Source organism: Lepidochelys kempii, chromosome 1, assembly GCF_965140285.1.
Source record: "Lepidochelys kempii isolate rLepKem1 chromosome 1, rLepKem1.hap1, whole genome shotgun sequence".
Taxonomy (NCBI): Eukaryota; Metazoa; Chordata; order Testudines; family Cheloniidae; genus Lepidochelys; species Lepidochelys kempii.
In genome coordinates, this window is record NC_136380.1 from 314222405 (window position 1) to 314249350 (window position 26946).

General features: G+C 43.8%; 1 protein-coding gene across 7 annotated transcripts in view; it reads left to right on the plus strand.

Moving 5' to 3' along the window:
• PLXNB2 (plexin B2) overlaps positions 1-26946 on the plus strand; it is a 325760-nt gene that overhangs the window by 237940 nt on the left and 60874 nt on the right. For 6 of the 7 annotated variants that reach the window (XM_073328266.2, XM_073328265.2, XM_073328269.2 and 3 more), the window contains 6 exons: positions 3808-3908; positions 11911-12037; positions 13747-13897; positions 23197-23311; positions 23830-23932; positions 24398-24499. In XM_073328266.2, coding sequence (XP_073184367.1) covers positions 3808-3908; positions 11911-12037; positions 13747-13897; positions 23197-23311; positions 23830-23932; positions 24398-24499 — 699 coding nt within the window. Of the gene's footprint in view, positions 1-3807; positions 3909-9994; positions 10246-11910; positions 12038-13746; positions 13898-23196; positions 23312-23829; positions 23933-24397; positions 24500-26946 lie in introns of those variants that run through there. The other variant, XM_073328270.1, reaches the window with a different exon arrangement.

A 26946-nucleotide genomic window follows, 5' to 3' on the forward strand; every position in this document is an offset into this window, starting at 1 on the left:
CACCCTAAAGGCTGAAAAACAAAACAGTAAATTAAAAACACCCAGATTATTATTTTTTTAAAATTATTTTTAGGGGCCAGATGCACGTTTTTCGAACAGTTGAGGGTGGCAAATACTATGTTCCAGGAGTCGCTGTACTGCTTGGGGCACAAGGAATCCAGTCAGCAATGGAGGACCTGCCTCTATTATAGTAGGAACAGTCAGTTCTAAGCTAAGGGATTCCCCCTCTCTTGTCTGGCTGGTGGCGCTCCATAAGAGAGAACGGAGAACCAGTAGGGGACAGGAAGGGATGCCAAATCTCTGGCAGTTCCTTCGTAGCACCTGGCTACTACCTGCGTCCCCTTTCCCCCCCACTTCTCTTGGTGGTTGCTGGAGCAGCCAGCCTGGGAGCAACAGATGTTGGTTTACCAAGCCCACCTGTATAGGCAGGGGAAGCCACTTTTGCCAGTCACTAACATCAACAGAATCACTGGGAGAGTGGGAGGTGAGGAATGTGCCAGAGGTACTAATGATGGGCAGAAGGCTGAGGTGGAGTGGAGTGCCACCAATGCTACGGGGAAGGATGGACACTGGATGGGTGACAAAAGGACTACAGTGGTGAGGAGGGGCGAGGGGGAGTGTCTGTGGAGATATTATTCTCAAGATAAGGGCTTTAACATGAGATGCCAGAGGGGGAAATGAATCAGTTCAGTGAATGATAAAGTACATATTGTGTAGACTAGATACTACACAGGTAGTTGTTTTTCAGAAGATTGCAATATTTCAAAATCTGGTTCCATTCTGATTCAAAACACACCCGTAAATTTCAAACTTCTTTGTGAAAGGGAAAGGTGCCCAGGCTCTGGGGCAGGCCGCCCAGAACCATGAAACTGGAAAGCCCTGGCATCCCTAGCAGCCGTCCAGGAGGGCTGTGGAGTAGCCAGGCAGGCAAGGAAGCAGGAAAACAACCAGGTTTCAAACGCTGCATGGTAGGCTAGGTTCTGTCAGGTCCCTGCCTGGTTTCTGGAGAAACTCTGTCAAAAACTCTATTACACTGTCTCTGCAGGACATTTCAATTTCAACAGATCAGAAGATTCCATTGTAGTGTAGACTACAAATTCTGAATGCTGTCTGTCTATACTCCAACGGGCGCTGTAATTCGGAGCTCATTTTAGCTTTTTTCTAACTATCTCACTAAAAATAGTGAGCATGCGGTGGTACCAGCTTCAGTGTAGTCTAGCAAGACGATAACATAGCCAGGGAGCCAGGCAGGCTTGTACAGCCCCCATCACCATTCACAGCCCATATTGCCTCACTGCTATTTTTAATAAACTAACTAGATTACAGCTAGTGTGGGTACATCTACACAGCTGCAAATTGCACACTGGTTGTCGCAGGATAGACCTAGCCTTAGTTTTCTTCTATAAAATATGTATTCTGCTTAGATACTATTATTATTTAACAGTGGGTGCTGTATAAATGTGGAAGATGGAAGCAATGTAACTCCATTAATTGCAATGAACAGTCAAATCCTTTCACCTACTTTTAGTAACTACATAACTTGACGGAGACTAAAAGTCTTAATAGCGCGAAGAAATAAAACAGCGTAATTGAAGGGAGGGGAAACAAATGTTGAAAATTGTACTTCTGTTCTAGTGTACCATGTGAATATGGGGTTGTTGATATGTCAGAGAATCTAGTGCAGAGTTGAAAATTTAAGACCAATTTAAACTACAGTAAACAACTTAAGGACTCTATCCCTGTGCTGATACAGGTATTCAGTGATAAACGGTAACTGTCAGATGCAATGAACCTTGTCACTCAGAGACCAAGTGCTGGGTCCTATGTGGTTACCACAGCAGGGACATTATAGCAGAGTGAAGGCAGACATACGAGGTAGTGTTGTGCTGGGAGATATTTTGGTGTATCAAATGTAAAACATTAGAACTGGCGGAAAGATGGTAAAGAAGCAAAAAGAGATTAAAGTCAGAGAGTGAAAGAGTTTCCTGCTTTCCTGATTCAATTCTTCCTCCCATCTGTTCAGTGTTTTCTTCTGTTGTGTAAATAAGCAGTGGGTGGTTTGGTGCAAATGTTTTTTAAAGTCTAGCCCCCTCCCACCTGATTCCCAGAGCTCATAAAGAGATCAGGAGAAGTCCCCTGCAGCTTCACTGAGAAATTGGAAAAGACTGCATCACCCCTGCCATACCTATTTTGGTTTGTTCAAAGTGTACAGAAGTGGTAGGCTTCCAAATTTGGCATGGTAGCTAGCTCCCGTATTGGGAATAAAACAGCAGCCTGTGGCAGTTACATACCATTATTCTTGCCTTGTTCACTGTTTAGCTTTTACCAATCTCTTTGATTTTAAGTGTCAGAAAATCTGTAAAATGAGCTTGTTTGCCTTTTAAAACTGAATCTCACAATCTAAACGGAGCAGCTTTTTTTTTAATCCATTACGTTTACATCAGACTTGTAGAGACACTATAATATCTCTTAGGGCTTGTTCCTGCCTGCCAGGATTATGAAACAAATACTTTGTCATAAGGGAGAGCGAGAGTGTCATCCCTTTTAATATTATGTTACTCATGACCATAGTACCAATTAGCAAGAGGGTGTTCCAAGATCTGAACTCCATTTAAGTAAAAATCTAAATGAAAAAACAGTATGAAAAAGAAAAAATGGGAACAAGGACACATCTCAATAGATGGGAACTATCAGATACTGGCTTTTTTTTTTTTTTTTTTTAATTGACCCATATCTTGGTCTCTGCTAATGTGCAAAATAAAAACTATATTTTTGGATTTTTAGAGTAATTTTTCAGCTACCTGCCAGTTGCTAAAAGAAAAAAAAAAGACTGAGTTATGATTTCCAATTTTTTGTCGTCTTCAGAAGTAAATCTCAATGGTCAGCAGAAAGAGTATGTCCTATTTCCTTCAAGAGCTTTTGTGCAATTTCAGCAGCATAATTTAAAACACAAGCATAATTTAAAACACAAGACTGTGCCTTGGCTCACTTTGTCATAAACCAAAGGAAAACAAAGTTATTTACACCCATCACTACAGGAAATCAAAAGCAGAGGCAGTGTGTTTGCTGGGGGGTATGAGGAGCATGGCTGCTATTTTCTCCACTACTGCTTCGTTTCATAGTTTTACATTGGTTATTTCAATTTTTCCACTTTAATTTGTTGTATGGCAACAAGGGATATGAATAGAGAACTGAGATACCTCTGGGCATTCCAAAATTCTCTTGCTTTTGAACATGCTGAACTGCTGCTGGATAGAAATAACACTTCTGGATGTATTTCCAAGCACTGGGCGGTAGTACCAACTAAAATGGGAGGGTATTCTAGTCATAAAGGGAACTGGAATGGCTGTTTGCGCCAATCAGTTCAAAGTTAGACATGTGGAAATGCCTGTCCTAGAGCAGCTATTCTTTGAAGAAGTGGAAAGCCATTTGTGCAGTGTCTAATGTTTGTGCCCTGCAGTAGTCATTGTAATGGGGATTTCCAGAAGGCACCTGCCTAATCTGGGGAAAATGATGGACGCGTTCATTTCCAGCAAAAGGCAGATTACATGTTGACTGTCCAAAATATCACATTATATTGGACAGAAAATAGATGAGACTTGCAATATAATAGAGCAGAAAAAAATGTGAAATTGGACTCCAGTCACAGAGTCAACAAGTCAAGGATTAGGGAAGTGATTGATATGTCTCTATGTGGCCATTGTGAAACCAAGTGGAATACTTTCTTCAGAAATGAAGTTGAGCTAAATTGGTCCTTATTTTCTTTGTTCATATTGTGTTACGTTTCTTTTCATCTTCATTCTCCAGGTGTTTCGCCTTCCTGTCCAGGAATGTGCTAGTTACTCAAATTGTACTCTGTGTACTCAAGCACAGGATCCTTACTGCGGCTGGTGTGTAATGGAGGGGAAGTAAGTATTGTTGATATTTTGCAGGTGGTGTGTAGTGTAGTGTGGGGTGGGTTGACACTGTTCACAGACAAAGTCCTTATATGCATGGGTGTAGCAGGCAAGCAAATAAGACAGCAAGGAAGAGAACTACTAATACCCATAAAATATAAATCAGTCAAACACAATTTTATTTTGAATTGCTCTATAGTGCAAGGCATCGTATGCTGAGCTCACAGCTAATCACAGGAGTATAGGAACTGACACTTGACTGACTTATCTATGTAGGTAACTAAATTAATATTCAGAAATATGTATTCTTCTTTGAGTGATGGTCTCTACTGTATTCCACTGAGGGTTATGTGCCTGTACTGCCTCATGGATTCGCGCAAGGCAATAAAGGTCACGGTGGGCTGGCGGCATCTCCAGTTCCTTCTCATTGCTGCGTGGTCCCAGTCAGAGCTTCTATTCTATCTCCTTGTGATGCACTTTCCAAAACTTTACGAGAAGACTCTTAGTACTGTTCATAGTTTAGATTTATTATTTTGTTCTGTATTTTTTGTTAGATTTTTCCTTCTTCGTAGTAGATTTAGGACTTGGGAAGCCGATTTGGCGGGGTTTCCAGCCAAACTTCCCTCCCACCCAACCCCATCCAATACCCAGGCTTAGGTACTAGATTATGCCGAAGAAGATTTATGGGTTCAAAATCTGTGCTCCCTGCTTGTTTTCCATCTGCAATGAGCACCAACGCTGTTTGTACTGCTTGGGGAAATCCCACATAGCATCCATTTCTTTCTCTGCCCATACTCAAGAAAACTGGGCTCTCCACCTCAGGAAACACATCATGGGGTTTGCCTTAGGACCGGCATTGGATCCTGGCCGTGGAACCCCCCGGTACATCAGCCTGAACAAGTGGAGAGTGCTTCCCCTATTGTGGAACCTTCATTGGGCTTCACCGGTACAAGTGCGAAGGACCCCGTGCCAGGCCTAGCCGTGATCCAAGGAAGCATGCACATGGGCATGGCAGTATATCGTCCTCCAAGTCTAAGAAGGACTTCTTATCCGTGAGTTCCGGCCACAGAGGAATCAGGCTTTCCAAGACTCACAAGACCGAAAAACGACCATGCCGATCACCGGATCCATCGGTACCGATTACGGATCCTGCAACTCTGCCTGCTCCAGCTCCATCAGTGCTAAGGGAGCCATCCGTCTCCAGACAGATGCAGTTACTGGTGCCAGGTCCTCCTGCAGAACAGACCACTGACCCCTGGGAGACTCGTAAGTGTTCTGGGTCCGCACGAGTTGTTTGCACCAGAAGGGCTGTGGGCTCCACATGCCCTGATCCGATTATCAGCTTGCAGTGATTTGTTCCCCACTTGTTCCCACCCCCCCCCCCTTTCTGGTGGTTCTGAAGGCACCATCATTTGGAGACATTTCCAACTCCTCTGATTCAGATGATATGGATGTCCGACACAGTCCACTGGTTCTGTTTTGGAAGCACGACTACCAGAAGGTTTTGATGGTATCGTGGCAGTTCTCCATCTTGCCTTACTCACAGAGCTGGTATCCGGCTCCGTGGTTACAGGCTATGGGTCAGCCAACAGCAGGTTCAACCAGCTTGACCAAACTGGAGCTTGTGGCCCCAAAATTCACCCTTCGAACAGGCCTGCTTCCCATCGTCCACAACCGTAGTCGGGAGGCACTCCGATATAGCATTGGACGATGCACTGATTAGTCCAACTCCAATGGTACCAGAGGATCCGGAGAGGCATCCCTCATCTTCTCCAGATGTGGCCGCCTCTTCAATCCCCTCCTCCCCACTGGATGACTATTGACAGTTCTTCTGTGGAGAATAGCCAAAGTGCTAGGGATCCACTCGACAAAGTACAGGACAGTCAACACCAGCTGCATGACATGTTGCACATTTCAATACCAGCGAGGGTGGCCCTACCAGTCAATGACACCATCCTCCAGCCAGCACACACCCCAGCTATGTGTACACCCACCCTGAAAGAGGCTAAGAAGAGGTATTATGTTCTCCCCCAAAGGGTCAGCTTTCCTATTTTCTTATCCTCCATTGAACTCATGGGTCATCCAGGCAGCATCAGAAAATTCCAGCAAAAACACCCCCGCTCCACCCCATCCAATAGAGAGGATAAGAGGCTAGACCTGATGGGCAGAAAGGTCTTCTCTTCCGCAGGGCTCCAATTTCGTATTTCAAATTACTTAGCCCCAATGAACAAATATGATTTTAACAACTGTGGGCAATTGGCTGAGTTCACAGACAAGCTACCTCACAAGATCGCAATCAATTCCAGGCAGTTTTGCAAGAAGACACGTTATTCACCACGTCCATGCTGCTGGCCGCAGTGGACTCTGCAGACACAGCTTTCCATGTCTGGGCAATGGGGAATCCTGGTTACACTCCTCTGGCTTCCCTAGGGAAGTGCAGAACATTGTAGAGAATCTTTCATTCAATGAATCACATCTCTTCAATCAGAAGACAGATGAGACCCTGCACTCCCTAATGGACACTAGAGCCACTTTAAGATCTTTGGGTATCTACACACCAGCACCCAAGAGGAAATGCTACCACTCAACCACAATCACATCACGTCAGGGCTCCACCACCTACAAGCTTCCTCAAAAACGCCCTAAGATACGCAGACCCCGTCTGTCTATATCGACTGCCCAGTCATCCATGCAACGCACCCATTTGTCACGTAAGTGGTATTTCTGAGTGTCCTTAGAGAGCTGTCCACCACTCTCTGTACACCCTGCCTATCTCCTTCGGGGGTGCCTCAGACTCTTTCTACCAGCATGGAAAGCAATAAAATGGACAAGTGGGTCCTAGATATTATTCGGAGCAGCTGCATCCTAGAGTTTACAGCAATGCCCGCATCTTGCCCTCCACCTCAGGCCACATGCATGGAACACCCTTTTGCTAAGGGGAGCTGTGGAGCTAATCTCAGTTCCCTTTCAGGGAACAGGATTCTACCTGAGTTATGTCTTAGAACCTAAGAGAATGGAGGATGGAGACTAGTATTTAATCATGACACCTCAACCATTCAACTTCTAAACCAAGATTCCACCTGGTCACATTTGCAACAATCATTCCCTCACTGGAGAAGGGTATGTGGTTTACGACTCTTGATATGCAGGACGCCTACTTCCACATCAATATACACCCGACACACAGAAGGTTCCTGAGGTTCAAGGTGAGACCTCGATATCTTTAATAGAGCGTTCTCCCATTTGGACTTACCACTGCCCCACGACTGTTCACAAAAGTTTTCTTGGTGGTGGCAGCAGCTCATCTCAGACATTAGAGAATCCGCATTTTTCCCTATCTAGATGACTGGCTGATAGCAGCACAGTCCAAGGAAGAGGCCTAGGAATTGTCATCACAGCTGCTTCTACTCCTCAGCTCCCTCGGGGTCAGCTTCAACATGGAAAAATCGATTTTATGCCCTACACAATCCCTGGAGTTCATAGGAGCTTGCACAGATGCGACTTCCAGCCAAGCTTATCTGCCACGGAACGGATTCCAGAAAATGCAAGAACTAATCCCTCTGGTCACATCCAACCCTTCAGTTCTGGCCAAAATCTGTCTTTCTCATTTGGGACACGCGGTGGCCTGCACATACGTCATACCCTTCGCTTTCCTGCACCTGTGCTCCCTCCAGCTCTGGCTACAAAAAGTCTACTCCCCCATGCATCAATTTATGCACTCTTCTCAGCATACCACCAGAAGTCATCTCCTCACTACAATGGTGGAGGGACCCACGATGAGTCTGCTTGGGGATGACCTTCCTCCCACCCTCATCCAATCATAGTGACAATCATAGTGGATGCATCCCTGGTGGGCTGGGGCGCCCACATGGGTGACCGCATGATACAAGGCACCTGGATGCCACAGGCGGCCAGGATGCACATAAATGTATTGGAACCCTGGGTAGTACACAAAGCTGGCCAAACATTCCTGCCCACCATTCAGGGCTGACATGTTCCTATAATATCAGACAACACCACCAAGGTCTTCTACATAAACAAGCACGGGGGAACAAGACCCTGAGCCCTGTGTGTGGAAGCTGTACACCTCTGGGAATGGTCCATCACACATCATATCCTTCTGACGGTAGCCTACCTACCGGTTACCCAGAACATGATTGCCGATGGTCTCAGCAGAAACTTTGCAACCGACCATGAATGGGAGTTGCACGACTCTAATCACGGACATCTTTGGTCGGTGGGGAACCTTAGTAAGGGATCTTTTGGCATCCCACAACAACACCAAATTCACCCAGTATTGTTCAAGGAGAGGAATTGAACTCACTCAAAGGGAGATGTCCTATTCATCAATTGGTTGGACCGGATGCACTACGCCTTCCCTGCCTTACCTCTCCTACCACAAGTAATCCACAAGATCAGACGAGAGAAAGCAACAACTATCTTGATCACCCCCTTCTGGCCTTGCCAATTCTGGCTCCTGCTTCTCCTCTGCATGTCGAAGCACCCTCCACTCACACCTCGGATGTTCACAAAGCTACTGACTCAACAACACAACAGCAGACTCAGACACCCCAACCCACACACACTTCCATTGACTGCTTGGTTTTTGGATGGACGCCTCTACTAGCCCAGGAATGCTCTCTGGCAGTTCAAGATGTCCTTTCAAGCAGCAGGAAAGACTCCACAAGACACTTGTATCAAGCCAAATAGACGCGTTTCACTTCCTGGGCTGCACGACAGGGCCTTGTCCCTGAAACTGTGGGCATCCCGCTATTCTTGGAATATTTCATCTATCTGAAGAACTCGGGACTTGCCCTCAGTTCCATTAAGGTGCATGCAGCTGCCATCAGCGCTTTACACTCACTGGTGGATGGGCATTCCATTTTTACCCACCTCTTAACTACGATTCTGGAAGGGCCTTCTGCGAAAATACCCTCCCACTCAGCCTATTGCCCTCCAATGGGACATTAACCTAGTTCTTTCCTCATTGACGACCACTCCCTTCAAACCTATGGCCTCATGCTTGCTGTCACTCCTGTCCATGAAAGTCACTTTCCTTGTTGCTATTACGTTGTCTAGGAGGATTGGCAAACTGGGAGCCATGATGGCTAACCCCCCTTTCACCATTTTCCATAAAGACAAGGTCTCTTTATGCCTTCACCCCAAGTACCTACCCAAGATGGTTTCCCAATTTGACCTCAGTCAACCCATACACTTTCCTTCCTTCTTCCCCAACCCTCACGCCTCTAATGAGGAAAGGAGACTTGACTCAATAGATGTTCACAGGGTCTTGGATTTTTATCTTGAGCAGATAAAGCCATTTTGGAAATCTCCTAGGCTTTTTGTAGCCATAGCAGAGAGAATGAAAGGGCAAGCCATTTCCACCCAGAGAATTTCCAAGTGAGTCTCAGGGTCATTACACACTATCAATTATCAGGACGATCCCTACCTGAAGGGATTCAGGCCCATTCCATGGGAGTGCAAGCATCAGCCACACTCCACAACATGCCCCTTGCAGACATATGCAAGAAGACCACGTGGAGTTCTGTACACACCTTTTCCACACATTATGTTCTAGTAGTGGTTCTCAACCAGGGGTCCAGGGCACCGTGGGGGGCCGCGAGCAGGTTTCGGGGGGCCGCTAAGCATGGCCAGCACTAAACTCACTAGGGCCTAGGGCAGAAAGCCGAAGCCCCACTACACAGGACTGTAGTCTGGGGCCCTGAGCCCTAACACCTGGGACTGAAGCTGAAGCCTGAGCAACTTAACTTCGTGGTGCCCTCTGTGGCGTGGTACCCCAGGCAACTGTCCTGCTTGCTACCCCTGAAAGCTAGCCCTGTCTTTTTTTATGGAGAAAAACAATTATTGTGGCACAGGTGGGCTGTGGAGTTTTTATAGCATGATGGGGGGCCTCAGAAAGAAAAAGGTTGAGAATCCCTGCTCTAGTGCATGATTCCTCAATGGACACTTTTTTTCAGAGCAGCAGTCCTCCGTTCCACAGTCTCCTCATGCCATCCTCCCACCTAGGCACTCACCTTCAGTGGAATACAGTAGGGACCATCACTCGAAGATGAAAATGAAGTTACTTCCCTGTAACTGGAGGTTCTTCAAGATGTGTGGTCCCTATCCATCCTCCAACAGCTCTGCGGTAGAGCAGGAACTGGAGATGCCGGTGGCTCGCTGTGCCCTTCGTCGCCTCAGGCAAAACCATAAGGTCCTGCAGGTCTCATGTGCAGACCGCTGAACAGTACTACTTGCAAAAGCTCTGGCTCCAGGCACATGGTGCATTGCACAATCCTCAGTGGAATACAGATAGGGACCACCCATCTCGAAGAACCTCCAGTTACAGGTAAGTAACTTCGTTTTCTATGAATGTGCTGAGCAATCTTGGAATGTCTCTTGTTTTTACGCTGCATTGATGGGGTTCGAATAGGGGGCTACAGCCTTATAACTCTGCTTCTGACTGCTAGGTTAATTAGTCCCTTGGCATGAGCTGTTGGGGTTTCATGATATGAAGTGCTTGCTGTCCGCACAAAGGGGTTATTTAATTGTGGTATGCAGATAAATTTCAGGCCTCTTGCTTCCTGTCTAAAAATTAGAACGATCACATTAAGTTACAAGCCTGATGTAAAGCAGAACACGGAGTACCCCAGCAAAGGTTATGCATTCCATGCAGGTTTGTGTAATACACTGTTGCTTTTCAGTCTGTACGTCGGTTAGCATATATATAATCCTGGGGATTCAGAATATATGAGCAAGTTCAACTTGAACTCCTCTTAAGCTTCTGGGAGCTGAAGGCTGTGTCATATATCATACAAATGGCAGTTTTCCCTAGATTTCCCTTCAGGTTTCTGATATAACCTCTGACCTCAATATTGCGAAGTATTAATGGTCTCTGTGACACATGGGCAAACATGCATTTTTGTACATTTTCTAGTATTTTATTAATTTACAAGGAAAATCTAGAACTCATTTTTGAAGTTTTTTACTTAGTTACACCACATTATAACCCATGATCAGACACAGTACTTCACCAATTGTGTGTGTAGGTATATATGTGTGTACCTACACACACGCAGTTTGTATACGTACAATATTCAGAAGGTAGTGTGGCTATTAGAACTGTACACTAACCAACAGTACAATGATTGTATTGTTACTTGAATTCTGTTATTTTAATATTAATATTTCAGTAACTGTCCAGAGGCATTAATCAGGATTGGGCTCCATTGTGCTAGGCATCATACAATAGGTGAAAATGGTGTACAAGGCTGACCCAAAGTTTTGTGGGGCCTATTCAGCTAACTCCCCTCCTATAACCAGGTCTGTCACCTCTTAGAACCAATGACACCTTCCCTGTCTGCCTCCTGTCTTCCATCTGTGACAATCCCCCTGACCTGTTAGTGAGACGCCACAGCCCCTGTTACCCCTGCCTCCAGTAGTAGCTAAGAAAGCGAGAAGGTGGGCCTGGAGTGGAATCTTTGACACAAGAGTCATAGCTAATAAATTCACTTACGTTAATAGCCCTCTAACGCTGGAATCAGACAAGCCTACAGCCACAGCTCTGATGCTCTCTTAGTTTTATGGGTCAGTTGTGTGTCTGCTGCTGTTACACCAGTAAAGACCTAAATTTTCCACTTGAGCTGTAGAAATAGAAGACTGGTCAAGGAATTTAAAGTAGTATGTTAAGGCATAGATGGAATGGGTCTTATTTGGATGAACTGCAGGTAACTGGTCCATTCTCTGAGTTCTTTGTATTAAATATCATCTCTCTGTGGGATTGGATTGTCTAGTTTTATGGAATATAAAATGGCTTATCAGTAAATATTTGTGTTTTGCTTTATCACCCAGATGTCTTACAAGCAGCTATTATGTTATAATTAAAAACCTCTTCTAACTGAAAGCAAAATTGTCAATACCTAATTTTTTTTGAAGAAGTCTTTTAAAACAGAGAACACTGATCTTAATCAGCTTTGTATTAGATATTTATATTGTTGTGTTTTTTTTTAATCAGGTGCACAAGGAAGATAGACTGTAAAAGGGCTAATAAGCCAAACCATTGGCTGTGGAGTCCAGATGGTATATGCATTACTATTACTAGTGCGCATCCTCAAAATATGAGCCACAAAGCCACTGGCAAGGTATGAAAAATAGACTTTTTGCCTATTGTATGCTTAAAGCACACATACAGTTGCTATAAGCAGCATATCAGAAAAACACATATCGATACATATTTGTTCGCAGTGGTAATTTGAAATTGTATTGAAAGAAGCCTACATCTACTCTTTTAGCTGCCATTTTTGCAGGCTGCAATTACAAAGAAGTGTAGTTTTTAACTTTAGCTGTATACAAAAGTGGCACATGCTGTTATGGTTGTCGAAATGCCTCTGTCTGAGTCTAGGCTACATTTGTCTGTATTATGGGGAATAGATTTTTTAAGTTGAAGTTAATTGATTAAACTTGTGTAGCTTTTGTTTATTTTTCAGTTTATAAAATGCACGTATCCAGGATGTTCTATAAGCACATCTTTGAAACGTTAAAATAATACACAACTCATTAATGTTAATTAAATGGGCCATCTCCAAGAGGGTTCCATGCCCTCTCAATACCCACTTGCAGCTCGCTTAGGCAGAAATTTGAGTCAACAGTTGAGCCTTAAACCATGCTTTGAAAGTCAACTAGTAATAGGAACACAGGAATTGTCATATTGGGTCAGACTAGTGGTCCGTCTAGTTCAGTGTCCTGTCTCTGGGAGTGGCAGATACCAGATGCCTCAGAGGAAGGTACAAAAATCTCTGCACTAAATCAGTATGACCCCAGTTAGTTAGAGGTTAGCTTTTAAGCCCTGAAGCATGAGAGTTCATATCTGTTCCAAAACCCTTGCATTTTGTTTTAGTATTTACTGTTACAACTCTGGGTATTCCTCATTATTCATATAAATATCTAATCCCTTTTTTGAATCCGGCTGAAGTCTTGAAAGTCAGGCTCTGATGGACCAGTGGAAGCAAGCTGCTGAGTTGGGATCACTGATAATACCCTGTCACTATCCCCAGATAGTGAAAACTATTAGTGAAAGTGTCCTATTTGATCAGGATTGATATGGTGGAGAGCAGAGAGAGTGAGAGAAGACACTCAAACCATATTGAGCTCCATTAGATAAAAATCTACAACTTGAATTGTACCTGAAAGTGAACAGAAAGCCAGGTCTCCCTCTGGACAACAGGTTTTATGTATTCTCTGCGGGTAATACACTAAAGCAAGCAAGCAGGCAGATACATTCTGCTCGAGCTGAGACTTCCCAAGTGGTCTTTGACTCTAGCTCTATTCTAGAATGCTTTGTGATAACCCAATCAGGAGGTAAGCAAGGTGTGAGTGTCGATAGGGAGCTGACCATTTTAATAAATCCATTGCTGGAGAATAATCTAAAAGAAAATCATCTGTCTGGGAAAAAGTCACAATCAAAACCGTGAAAAGAACATGGAAATCACCATCCTCCATTTAATTTACTCTTTCCTGTGATACATCCAAGCTTTTATTGTAGTCCATCTATTCACCACAGAAAATGCTGTAATTCCTGCAGTAAGATGTCTCAGAGGGGAAAAAGAGGCTATCTAATTACTGACTGTAGTACCAGTGGCTGTGGAAAAGGGGGACAATGAGAAACTATAAAAACAGAACCAGTAACTAACACACCAATTTCCTGGAGCATCAAAATCCATAAAAGCACCCGGTCTCCATCTTAATCAGTCTCCATCTTAATCTGTCTCTGACCTTGCTCATTTTTGTTTGAGTGGTGGTTGTTTTTTGTGACATTTTTTTCTAAAGTAGAATTATGCCTTTGTGTTTCCAGGTAGAACTGACTGTAAGTCCGTTGCCAGAGTTAACTGAAAGTGACATGCTTTGTTGTCAGTTTGGTGAAACAACCAATATTGCAAAGCTGAGAAATGGGACTATTATCTGTGATCCTCCCACTACAATTCCTCCCACTCCAAAAGGTCAAGGTAAGGACACTGTGCTGCCTCCCATTTATTTTATGTGAGATGATCACTACTATTGTAATCCTCCATTATCTATCATTTGCTTATAAGTTTTTCCAAGGTCAACCCATTGGGCTGAATTTTTTTCTTTTCTTGATCTCTTCCTAGTTTCAGCAAAAACCAGTGCAGTCACTTCCATGCATGAGGTTAGTGGAAAAATAGTTTGGTCAAAGTTAAGTTTTTCCAACTATTTTTTGAACAGTTCTAGCACTTCCAGTGTTTGCAGCAGGAACTTGAAATGAGGCAGACGGGATCAGAGATGTGCCTTTTCCTGTACTCATGAAAATCTGTCTAGATTTGACTGACTTATCAGTCCCCCATAAATTGACATTTGCATATGTGCAGTAGAGCTTGTTCAGCACTTGCTCCTAAATTTTATGAATTTCCAAAGTGTGCCTGCCTGTTTCCTTGCACCACAGACCATCCTTTCTCATCTGGCAGTTCCCTGTCTTATTACTACACACCGTTCAAATTCTGTAACAAACTAGATAGGGGTCCTGCAGGAAAAAATAGCATGCCATGTAATTAAAGATGCTATCATAATTCTGCATCCCTGTTTGTATGCAGTTGGTTTCCATGAGCAACCATAGTTCTTCTGGGGTTTTCTAGCTATTGAGTGCTTGACTTCATAGCAATGTTCTATTAACATCTATTCTTCTTCGAGTGCTTGCTCATGTCGATTCCATTCTGGGTGTTCATGCGGCCACGTGTGCGGCCGTTGCACGTTTTTGCCTTAGCAGTACCTGTAGGGCTGGCTGTGGCACCCTCTGGAGTGCTGCACTCAAGCCGTGGTATATCAGGCACTGCCGTCCCTACGCCCTCTCAGTTCCTTCTTACCTCCCGTGGTGGTCAGTCGGAGTGTCTTTCTTGCTTAGCAAGAGCTAGCCGTTTCTCCTTTTGAACTTTTTGCCTTAGGGCCTTTGTACATAGTTTGCATATAGTAGTGTTAAGTGGTTGTTAAGTGTGTGCTTGTTAGTAGTTAGGGTCCCAGCCAGGACTTTGCCCCAGGCGGCGCATGCCCCTGTCTCCCAGGTTTGTCCTTGTCCATGTTGATAAAGTTGATGTAGTTTGACTTCGGTCAGCACATAAAGTGTTATGGGAAGCCTATCAGGAGGAGCATTGGAGTAATCAAGGCATCTAGAAATAATAGAGGCCTCTGAATTTCTCACGAACAAATCCATCTGAGAGAGCCTTCAGAACCAATATGACGATGTTCAAAAGCCTCACAGGCACCACAGCAGAAGGCAATCTGTAACCACCAATGGCAATGGAATGATTGCTAGTAGAACGTGACAAAAATCCAGACACAACCATTTAGTCTTGAGAAGCTCCGCCAAGTTGAAATCATCCACACCGCTTTAGTTGTGAAAAATTCCAAAAGGACTAGGATGCATTCTAATTGGAAGGACACTGATTTGCAGATCTCATTTTAAGTTCTCTGCAGTAGGAGTTGGATACAAACCTAACTGAAATTTTCCACAAAACCAATGGTAGGTAAAGTGATCTTACAGCCAAGCTGCCATCACTCTTTCAAGAAATTATTTGAGGAAAGCACAGTTTGCAGTTGCTCAATAGCTTATGAAATAGCTTGTCACAGGAGTTTAATGATTTCTGCAAGAGGAATTGTAAAGATCCTCATTGTAGAAAGCCCCAATTTCTAAAGATACTTTTTCTATTCTTTGTTCAGTAATGATCCAGATTAGAAATACATTCACGGGGAAGTTATGTACAATGAGCCAAAGGTTCAAAGTGCTAGTTTAATATTTCAGGCATTACTGTAGTTACTGAATAACTTGTACAAGGTTGACTTGTTCTAATTCATATGAGTTTATAGAGTTTGATGCACAAGTCGTACAAGCAATTTTACAGGAAGAAATATCCATACTTTATGAAAATATTTTCTTAGAAATAACTCTTCTATCATTTTTTTTCTTCTGTATTCAATTCTCATTTTCCTTATTACCTCAGTTTTCATCATTCTAGTACATTCTTAAGGCATTTCCATACTATAATACTATTCTGTAATGTTGCCTACTTGCTGTTTCTCTTTATGTATCCCATCCTATCTTTGTACCATCAGTTACTGAAAATTTAGTAAACATTAAGAACAAATAAAATTAGTTATATCATGAGTGTAAAAGTTTTAACCTTGTGATTCCAGTGAGGTGTTTGTTTTACATTTTCAACAAATAATAAAAACGTCATAGAATCATAGAATATCAGGGTTGGAAGAGACCTCAGGAGCTCATCTAGTCCAACCCTCTGCTCAAAGCAGGACCAATCCCCAACTAAATCATCCCAGCCAGGGCTTTGTGAAGCCTGACCTTAAAAACTTCTAAGGAAGGAGATTCCACCACCTCCCTAGGTAACGCATTCCAGTGGTTCACCACCCTCCTTGTGAAAAAGTTTTTCCTAATATCCAAGCTAAACTGCCCCCACTGCAACTTGAGACCATTACTCCTTGTTCTGTCTTCTGCTACCACTGAGAACAGTCTAGATCCATCCTCTTTGGAACCTCCTTTCAGGTAGTTGAAAGCAGCTATCAAATCCCCCCTCATTCTTCTCTTCCGCAGACTAAACAATCCCAGTTCCCTCAGCCTCTCCTCCATAAGTCATGTGTTCCAGTCCCCTAACCATTTTTCAGAGTAGCAGCCGTGTTAGTCTACATTTGCAAAAAGAAAAGGAGTACTAGTGGCACCTTAGAGACTAACCAGTTTATTTGAGCGTAAGCATTCGTGAGCTACAGCTCACTTCATCGGATGCATTCAGTGGAAAATACAGTGAGGAGATTTATATACACACAGAACATGAAAAAATGGGTGTTATCATACACATTGTAAGAAGAGTGATCACTTAAGATAAGCTTTTACCAGCAGGAGAGCAGCGAAGGGGGGGGAGAAAACCTTTTGTAGTGATAATCAAGGTGGGCCATTACCAGCAGTTAACAGGAACGTATGAGGAGCGGTGGGGGGTGGGGGAGGAATAAACATGGGGAAATAGTTTTACTTTATGTAATGGCACATCCACTCCCAGTCTCTATTCAAGCCTAAGTTAATTGTATCCAGTTTGCAAATTAATTCCAATTCAGCAGTCTCTCGTTGGAGTCTGTTTTTGAAGTCTTTTTGTTGTAATATTGCGACCTTTAGGTCTGAAATCAAGTGACCAGAGAGATTGAAGTGTTCTCCAACTGGTTTATGAATGTTATAATTCTTGACAACTGATTTGTGTCCATTTATTCTTTTACGTAGATACTATCCAGTTTGACCAATGCACATGGCAGAGGGGCATTGCTGGCACATGATGGCATATATCACGTTGGTAGATGTGCAGGTGAACGAGCCTCTGATAGTGTGGCTGACGTGATTAGGCCCTATATTGGTGTCCCCTGAATAGATATGTGGACACAGTTGGCAACAGGCTTTGTTGCAAGGAGAGGTTCCTGGGTTAGTGGTTCTGTTGTGTGGTTGCTGGTGAGTATTTGCATCAGGATGGGGGGCTGTCTGTAGGCAAGGACTAGCCTGTCTCCCAAGATTTGTGAGAGTGATGGGTCGTCCTTCAGGATAGGTTGTAGATCCTTGATGATGCATTGGAGAGGTTTTAGTTGGGGGCTGAAGGTAATGACTAGTGGCGTTCTGTTATTTTCTTTGTTGGGCCTGTCCTGTAGTAGGTGACTTCTGGGTACTCTTCTGGCTCTGTCAATTTGTTTCTTCACTTCAGCAGGTGGGTATTGTAGTTGTAAGAACGCTTGATAGAGATCTTGTAGGTGTTTGTCTCTGTCTGAGGGGTTGGAGCAAATGCGGTTGTATCGTAGAGCTTGACTGTAGACAATAGATCGTGTGGTGTGGTCTGGGTGAAAGCTGGAGGCATGTAGGTAGGAATAGTGGTCGGTAGGTTTCCGGTATAGGGTGGTGTTTATGTGACCATCGCTTATTAGCACCGTAGTGTCCAGGAAGTGGATCTCTTGTGTGGACTGGTCCAGACTGAGGTTGATGGTGGAATGGGAATTGTTGAAATCATGGTGGAATTCCTCAAGGGCTTCTTTTCCATGGGTCCAGATGATGAAGATGTCATCAATGTAGCGCAAGTAGAGGAGGGGCACTAGGGGACGAGAGCTGAGGAAGCGTTGTTCTAAGTCAGCCATAACAATGTTGGCATACTGTGGGATCATGCGGGTACCCATAGCAGTTCCGGTGATTTGAAGGTATACATTGTCCCCAAATGTGAAATAGTTATGGGTGAGGACAAAGTCACAAAGTTCAGCCACCAGGTTTGCCGTGACATTATCGGGGATACTGTTCCTGACGGCTTGTAGTCCATCTTTGTGTGGAATGTTGGTGTAGAGGGCTTCTACATCCATAGTGTCTAGGATGGTGTTTTCCGGAAGATCACCGATGGATTGTAGTTTCCTCAGGAAGTCAGTGGTGTCTCGAAGATAGCTGGGAGTGCTGGTAGTGTAGGGCCTGAGGAGGGAGTCTACATAGCCAGACAATCCTGCTGTCAGGGTGCCAATGCCTGAGATGATGGGCGTCCAGGATTTCCAGGTTTATGGATCTTGGGTAGCAGATAGAATGCCCCAGGTCGGGGTTCCAGGGGTGTGTCTGTGCAGATTTGTTCTTGTGCTTTTTCAGGGAGTTGCTTGAGCAAATGGTATAGTTTCTTTTGGTAACCCTCAGTGGGATCAGAGGGTAATGTCTTGTAGAAAGTGTCCACGTATCTATTCAGGGGACACCATCACAGGGCCTAATCACATCAGCCACACTATCAGAGGCTCATTCACCTGCACATCTACCAATGTGATATATGCCATCGTGTGCCAGCAATGCCCCACTGCCATGTAGATTGGTCAAACTGGACAGTCTCTACGTAAAAGAATAAATGGACACAAATCAGACGTCAAGAATTATAACACTCATAAACCAGTTGGAGAACACTTCAATCTCTCTGGTCACTCGATTACAGACCGAAAGGTTGCAATATTACAACAAAAAGACTTCAAAAACAGACTCCAACAAGAGACTGCTGAATTGGAATTAATTTGCAAACTGGATACAATTAACTTAGGCTTGAATAGAGACTGGGAGTGGATGCGTCATTACACAAAGTAAAACTATTCCCTCCCCCCCCGCCCCCAGACGTTCCTGTTAACTGCTGGCAACGGCCCACCTTGATTATCATTACAAAAGGTTTTCTTCCGTCCACCCACCCCCCCCACCCCCGCCGCTCTCCTGCTGGTAATAGCTCATCTTAAGTGATCACTCTCCTTACAATGTGTATGATAACACCCATTTTTTCATGTTCTGTGTGTATATAAATCTTCTCACTGTATTTTCCACTGAATGCATCCAATGAAGTGAGCTGTAGCTCACAAAAGCTTATGCTCAGATAAATTGGTTAATCATTTTTGTTGCCCTCCGCTGGACTCTTTCCAATTTTTCCACATCCTTCTTGTAATGTGGGGCCCAAAACTGGACACAGTACTCCAGGTGAGGCCTCACCAATGTCGAATAGAGGGGAACGATCACGTCCCTCGATCTGCTGGCAATGCCCCTACTTATATAGCCCAAAATGCCACTTGTCTTCTTGGCAACAACGGCACACTGTTGACTCATGTCCAGCTTCTCGTCCACTGTAACCCCTAGGTTACAGGTCTCCTTTTCTGCAGAACTGCTGCCTAGCCATTCGGTCCCTAGTCTGTAGCAGTGCATGGGATTCTTCCGTGCTAAGTGCAGGACTCTGCACTTGTCCTTGTTGAACCTCATTAGATTTCTTTTGGCCCAATCCTCTAATTTGTCTAGGACCCTCTGTATCCTATCCCTACCCTCCAGCGTATCTACCTCTCCTCCCAGTATAGTGTCACCTGCAAACTTGCTGAGGGTGCAATCCACACCATCCTCTAGATCATTAATGAAGATATGGAACAAAACCGGCCCGAGGACTGACGCTTGGGGCACTCCACTTGATACCAGCTGCCAACTAGACGTGGAGCCATTGATCACTACCCGTTGAGCCCGACAATCTAGCCATTTTTCTATCTACCTTGTAGTCCATTCATCCAGCCCATACTTCTTTAACTTGCTGGCAAGAATACTGTGGGAGACCGTGTCAAAAGCTTTGCTAAAGTCAAGGAACAACACGTACAATGCTTTCCCCTCATCCACAGAGCCAGTTATCTCGTCATAGAAGGCAATTAGATTAGTCAGGCATGACTTGCCCTGGGTGAATCCATGCTGACTGTTCCTGATCACTTTCCTCTCCTCTAAGTGCTTCAGAATTGATTCCTTGAGGACCTGCTCCATGATTTTTCCAGGGACTGAGGTGAGGCTGACTGGCCTGTAGTTCCCAGGATCCTCCTTCTTCCCTTTTTTAAAGATGGGCACTACATTAGCCTTTTTCCAGTCGTCCGGGACTTCCCCCGATCGCCATGAGTTTTCAAAGATAATGGCCAATGGCTCTGCAATCACATCCGCCAACTCCTTTAGCACTCTCGGTTGCAGCGCATCCAGCCCCATGGACTTGTGCTCGTCCAGCTTTTCTAAATAGTCCCAAACCACTTCTTTCTCCACAGAGGGCTGGTCACCTCCTCCCCATGCTGTGCTGCCCAGTGCAGTCGTCTGGGAGCTGAACTTGTTCGTGAAGACAGAGGCAAAAAAATGCATTGAGTACATTAGCTTTTTCCACATCCGCTGTCACTAGGTTGCCTCCCTCATTCAGTCAGGGGCCCACACTTTCCTTGACTTTCTTCGTGTTGCTAACATACCTGAAGAAACCCTTCTTGTTACTCTTAACATCTCTTGCTAGTTGCAACTCCAGGTGTGATTTGGCCTTCCTGATTTCACTCCTGCATGCCCGAGCAATATTTTTATACTCTTCCCTGGTCATTTGTCCAATCTTCCACTTCTTGTAAGCTTCTTTTTTGTGTTTAAGATCAACAAGGATTTCACTGTTAAGCCAAGCTGGTTGCCTGCCATATTTACTATTCTTTCTACACATCGGGATGATTTGTCCCTGTAACCTCAGTAAGGATTCTTTAAAATACAGCCAGCTCTCCTGGACTCTTCTCCCCCTCATGTTATTCTACCAGGGGATCCTGCCCATCAGTTCCCTGAGGTTGTCAAAGTCTGCTTTTCTGAAGTCCAGGGTCCATATTCTGCTGCTCTCCTTTCTTCCTTGTGTCAGGATCCTGAACTCGACCATCTCATGGTCACTACCTCCCAGATTCCCATCCACTTTTGCTTCCCCTACTAATTCTTCCCGGTTTGTGAGCAGCAGGTCAAGAAAAGCTCTGCTCCTCGTTGGTTCCTCCATCACTTGCACCAGAAAATTGTCCCCTACACTTTCCAAAAACTTCCTGGATTGTCTGTGTACCGCTGTATTGCTCTCCCAGCAGATATCAGGGTGATTGAAGTCTCCCATGAGAACCAGGGCCTGTGATCTAGTAACTTCCGTTAGTTGCCGGAAGAAAGCCTCGTCCACCTCATCCCCCTGGTCCGGTGGTCTATAGCAGACTCCCACCACGACATCACCCTTGTTGCTCACACTTCTAAACTTAATCCAGAGACTCTCAGGTTTTTCTGCAGTGTCATACTGGAGCTGTGAGCAGTCACACTGCTCTCTTACATACAATGCAACTCCCCCACCTTTTCTGCTCTGCCTGTCCTTCCTGAATAGTTTATATCCATCCATGACAGTACTCCAGTCATGTGAGTTATCCCACCAAGTCTCTGTTATTCCAATCACATCATAATTCCTTGACTGTGCCAGGACTTCCAGTTCTCTCTGCTTGTTTCCCAGGCTTCTTGCATTTGTGTATAGGCACTTGAGACAACTTGCTGTTTGTCCTGCTTTCTTAGTATGAGGCAGGAACCCTTCCCTCTCGCGCTCTCCTGCTCGTGCTACCTCCCGATATCCCACTTCCCCACTTACCTCAGGGCTTTGGTCTCCTTCCCCCGGTGAACCTAGATAGAGCCCTCCTCACTAGGTTAGCCAGCCTGCTGGTGAAGATGCTCTTCCCTCTCTTTGTTAGGTGGAGCCCGTCTCTGCCTAGCACTCCTCCTTCTTGGAACATCATCCCATGGTCAAAGAATCCAAAGCCTTCTCTCCAACACCACTTGCATAGTCATTCGTTGACTTCCACGATTCGACAGTCTCTACCCAGGCCTTTTCCTTCCACGGGGAAGATGGATGAGAACACCACTTGCGCCTCAAACTCCTTTATCCTTCTTCCCAGAGCCACGTAGTCTGCAGTGATCCGCTCAAGGTCATTCTTGGCAGTATCATTGGTGTCCATATGGAGAAGCAGGAAGGGGTAGCGATCCGAGGGTTTGATGAGTCTCAGCAGTCTCTCCGTCACATCATGACTCCTAGCTCCTGGCAAGCAGCAGACTTCTCAGTTTTCCCGGTCAGGGCGGCAGATAGATGACTCAGTCCCCCTGAGGAGAAAGTCCCCGACCACCACCACCCGCCTCCTTCTCTTGGGAGCAGTGGTTATGGAACCCCCATCCCTGGGACAGTGCATCTCATGCCTTCCAGTTGGTGGAGTCTCCTTCTGTTCCCTTCCCTCAGATGTATCATCTGGTCCACTCTTCGTATTAGTACCTGTGGAGAGAACATGAAAACAGTTGCTTACCTATATCTGCGTTGCTGGTACATGGACGCTCCCCTTTCTTCTTCTGGAGGTCACATTTCGCCAAATTTCTTCACCATCGTCCTGTCCCCACTGCACAGCCTGCTCTGAATTTTCAGAACATTGTGTCTGTAGAAGCATATCCTGACGTCTGTCCAGGAAATCTTCAGTTTCTCTTATGCAGTGCAGGTTCGATACTTGTTTCTCCAGATCGTGAACCTTCTCTTCCAATATGGAGACCAGCTTGCACTTTGTACAGACAAAGTGGCTTCTGTCCTGTGGAAGAAAGACAAACATGGCACATCCTGTGCAGGTCACAACAGCTGAACACTCCCCATCCATATTACCTTCCTTCTACGAGCTTCCTCAGGAGTTGTAGTGACTACTCAGAGAAGCCAGCAAGATGTAAGCCTCAGTGGGGTCTCCCCAGGCGAACTCCCTCTGTTAGCCTCTCTGCTGTTCACCGCTCAGCTGGTTCGCAGCTGACTGGCTTTTTATAACAGTCAGGCCCACTCAAGGCTCACCTGGAACAAAGCACTCCCAATTCACACTTTTCAAACAACCAGTCAAGCACACAGTCATTGCACCGTTCTACACAAGAGCTAAAGTATTCAACAACTTATTTACTTTTTTTTGACAGATCACGTTTCAGTTTCACTAACATTAACCTTCGGAGAGGAAAAGATGTTTTTTGCATCAGCTACATATCCTTTCTATGACTGTGAAGAAGCAATGAATCTTTCTGCAAATTTGCCGTGAGTATTTTATCTTCTTAACTTAAGTTGTTGCATCATGCTGTATGTGTTCAGGTAACTGAACGGTTTAGTTAAGACAGCTGAATCCTTCTGTAGCAGATCCTCTGGCACAGTCAGCATTCCCTGATAAGTCCTGTTGGCATCCAACTTGCAGACTCAAACTGTAGAATCAGACATCTAAATTATCTGATTTGCAAGCACAAACTTGACCTACCTGGGAGTCCAGGGCTTTCAGACCTCACAGATTCAGGCCCAAAGTTCCTGTGATCCATGTTGTGGCTTTTTCATGCATGCTGCTGTTCAGGAGAGGCAAGTTACCAGACTAGGTTCTTTAATTATTCTCACTATGAAATTGTGAACTCAGCATAGTAGGGATTTTGTAGCAAATTGCTCTACTTTCTATGACTAAAAATGGAGTTTGTTGGGTTTTGGTTTTTTTTACAATGAAATATGAATGTTTAGGACCAAAAAAAAAAAAACCATGGGTCTTGTCATGACCCCTCACGTTATATTTGTAGATGTTATTCCTGTGCAAGCAGTAGATGGAATTGCCGGTGGGACTGGAAGAATCATATCTGTGAAGACTCATCTTTGGAAAAGGATGTGATCAAACAAAATATGGTAAAAATTTAAAATTAGAATAAACAGGTTTTATTTGAACACTTTTTCATATTTTCTTTAGCATTGCTACCAGATCAGTTGGTTGGACTTGGGTATTAAATAAAAATCACGATTCTAAAGTTAACTTCAGAAATGCAATTTTTTTGTGACTCTAAGTGGGGTTGGGAATGTAGAGGTGTGATTAGGGAGGGGAAGCAAGATAGAATAATTTCTTAGGGGATATTTTTGTTCATTTTACTGTTTTGCTTTAATGGGAAGAATAAGATTTCAGGGCTGGGAAAGATAATCATCTACAGCTTTGGCATATGCTGTAGTCATTTTTAGTGTGTCTAATTTGAAAGGGTGTAATCAAATCTGTCACTTTATTTTAAGCATGGAGTTCTTCAAAACAAGAATGCCTTTGTCAAAAGGCTGTTGAAATTTGTTGTGATGGAAGATTTTTATTTTAAATGTTTATCTCCCTAGGAGGAAAAATGCCCACAGTTTCTAAATCCTAACCCTCCAATAATACCAATGGAGTTCCCAACAATAGTTCATTTTGAAGGAAAGAATCTAGAGAATTATCAGGTAAATGAATTAATTCCAAGTAGTCATTTGACTTATAGTTTAATTTCAGCGCTCATCCTAAATTCCTAAGACATTAGTATATGTTTCCTCTGGGTAATGTTACTGCTTTCAAACCCCTCCCATTTAAAATGTATGTGTAACTATTAATTATTGTAGGCTGCCCATAAATGAGTAACCCATGCACTGCCAGGATACATTTTTTTTCTCTGTACTTGCTTTCAGAAATCAAAGGTGAAATAGGAATGAAGCTGAATGAAGGAGAAACTTTATTCACTAAAAGTTCAGTTGCTAAATAGGGACCATATTCTACAGTGATCTTGGCGTAAACCTCCCATTGACGTCAGGATGGATCAAGGGTAGTGTTGGTCCTAGTTTTGTAGATGTGACCCATAGATCATAATTTGGCCACTTGTGCAGAATGAGTTTGATACCCCTGCCAAATGAGTTTGATAGGGGGTACCTGGAATGATGAAAATTTCAGAGCTGGGGACCTGGCAGCTACCAGAACTTTTTTAACCTTTTTCTTGTTGGTTAGTACCCCAGTGGATATCCATTATGTTTCTCCTGGATTGCCTATTTGAGGTGTCTTTGCAATGACAAATGACAGGTCCCTCAAAGGTGAAGGAAGTTTTCCTTTCTTTGTGGTATTTTGAGGTGCCAACCATTATAGTGAGTTTTAATATCTCCATCAAAAATAAGAATGGAAGAGAGGTGCATTCAGAAGAGAGATGAAGATTTGGGATCTCTAGTTCTTATGGCTGATGCCTGTTTATCTCCCAGTGAGCGAGGAGAGAGGATACTTTTGAAAATGCTGTTCATAATTCTTGTAATAGGCTGGGGATGGATGAATCACACACTATAAGATTTTTATTTTGGATTCTTATCTGTACCAAACAAGTTCTTGACCTGGGGACAAATGCTCCTCACTAAATGGAGCTCCTGGTGGAAGCATTTGTTGAAGAGCAAACAATGGATCTTTAGGTTGCTTTAAATAGGGGAAACTGCTGTTTTTCTGTCTCTCTCTTTGAAAAAATTCAGTAGGATGTTAAAGTAAATCCAAGCTATTACAGTACCTCAGGGGAAAACTGCTACCAGAACAAGCAGTTGAGACAGGTGCTGAATTGGGAATTGGCTGCTGGTCAGTTGTTTTACTTTTAAATTCTAAGAGAAAATTTAATCTGAGTACTCAAAAGCCAGGCAGGTTTTCACAATGTGAAGAACTGAAGGCTCCACATTAAAGGTGTGCTAGATAGCCCTCACATACAGTTCAGTTTGTTTTTCCACCATGGAATCTTGGATACAAGATTCTCCTGTCTGGATGTGCCATCCTCTTCTGTAAACATTCATATGTAAACCACTGGTCAGTGTGTGTTGTCCTATATGTTCAAGTCTCTGATAGTCCTCAGTTAGGCAGCTTGGTTGTTTACCTCAAACTGTAGAGATGCATTTTAATTCTGGAGGTGCCTAGTTCAGTCGTTAATGTCAACCAAGATAGCAGTCATCACATACATGTAAACATACACCATTTCCTGGGTTGTTCTGTCAGGAATGTGAGAGGCTGAAACACAGCTTCAGCAACATAATTTGAAGATTATTGAAAAAAATTATTGTGTATTGTAGTATAAAGTGGAGATGAGTAAGGAAAGTGTCAGGCAATATTCCTTTAGAAAGAAGATCTCTGATGAAATTTAGCAATTGGATGAGTATAAAAACCTTGTACAACTTGGAGTAAGGCAGTCCTTTGTGTGTCTTGGGGTTGGGTGAATGGTGTCTGAGGTGAAAGAGTGGTTTTTAGAGCTAGTCAGGAAGTTATTTTTGCTTTCCTCAAAATTTCCTGTAGTGAAATATTTGAGGAAATATTTTAAGGTAGAATATTCTTTAGCAGCTTCTGGTGGGGTTTGTTTTTGTTTTTTTGTTAAAAAATACAGTCAGTGGAAAGCAGACACTTCAATGAAAATTCATTTTGTCAAAAATCCAATTTTCCATTAAAAAAAAAAAACCAATTTTAACAGAAAACTTTAGACCACCCTAGAGGCCTTGTCTTCATGGCTTTGATGTTTAAATGCATTGGTCAGGGAGCCTTGTTTTTAGTTTCTGTAAATAAATCTTGTTCACTATATTGAAGACATTTTGATCTATTCAGCAGTGAAGTCCTGGGACATTCTCCTGCCACTGCCTTTATTTATTTATTTAAAGCTTCAGGAGAAGCCTTTTTGGAGCTTGGTAGCCCATTTTCCTCCCTTGGTAGCCCATAAGATCTTGTTATGTGGAGGAAAAGGTCCTTCTCCCTTAATAATATTACAATGCTCTTGGGATTTGCAGTGGAGGGCATTGCCTCCTGTGTCTGTCCTCACACCCAGCCCTTCCATGAATCTTCTGGTGGATGAAAGACTGTCCTCTCCGGCTCTCCCCATTTTTGTCATGGATAAAGTACAACAGGAAGAGAA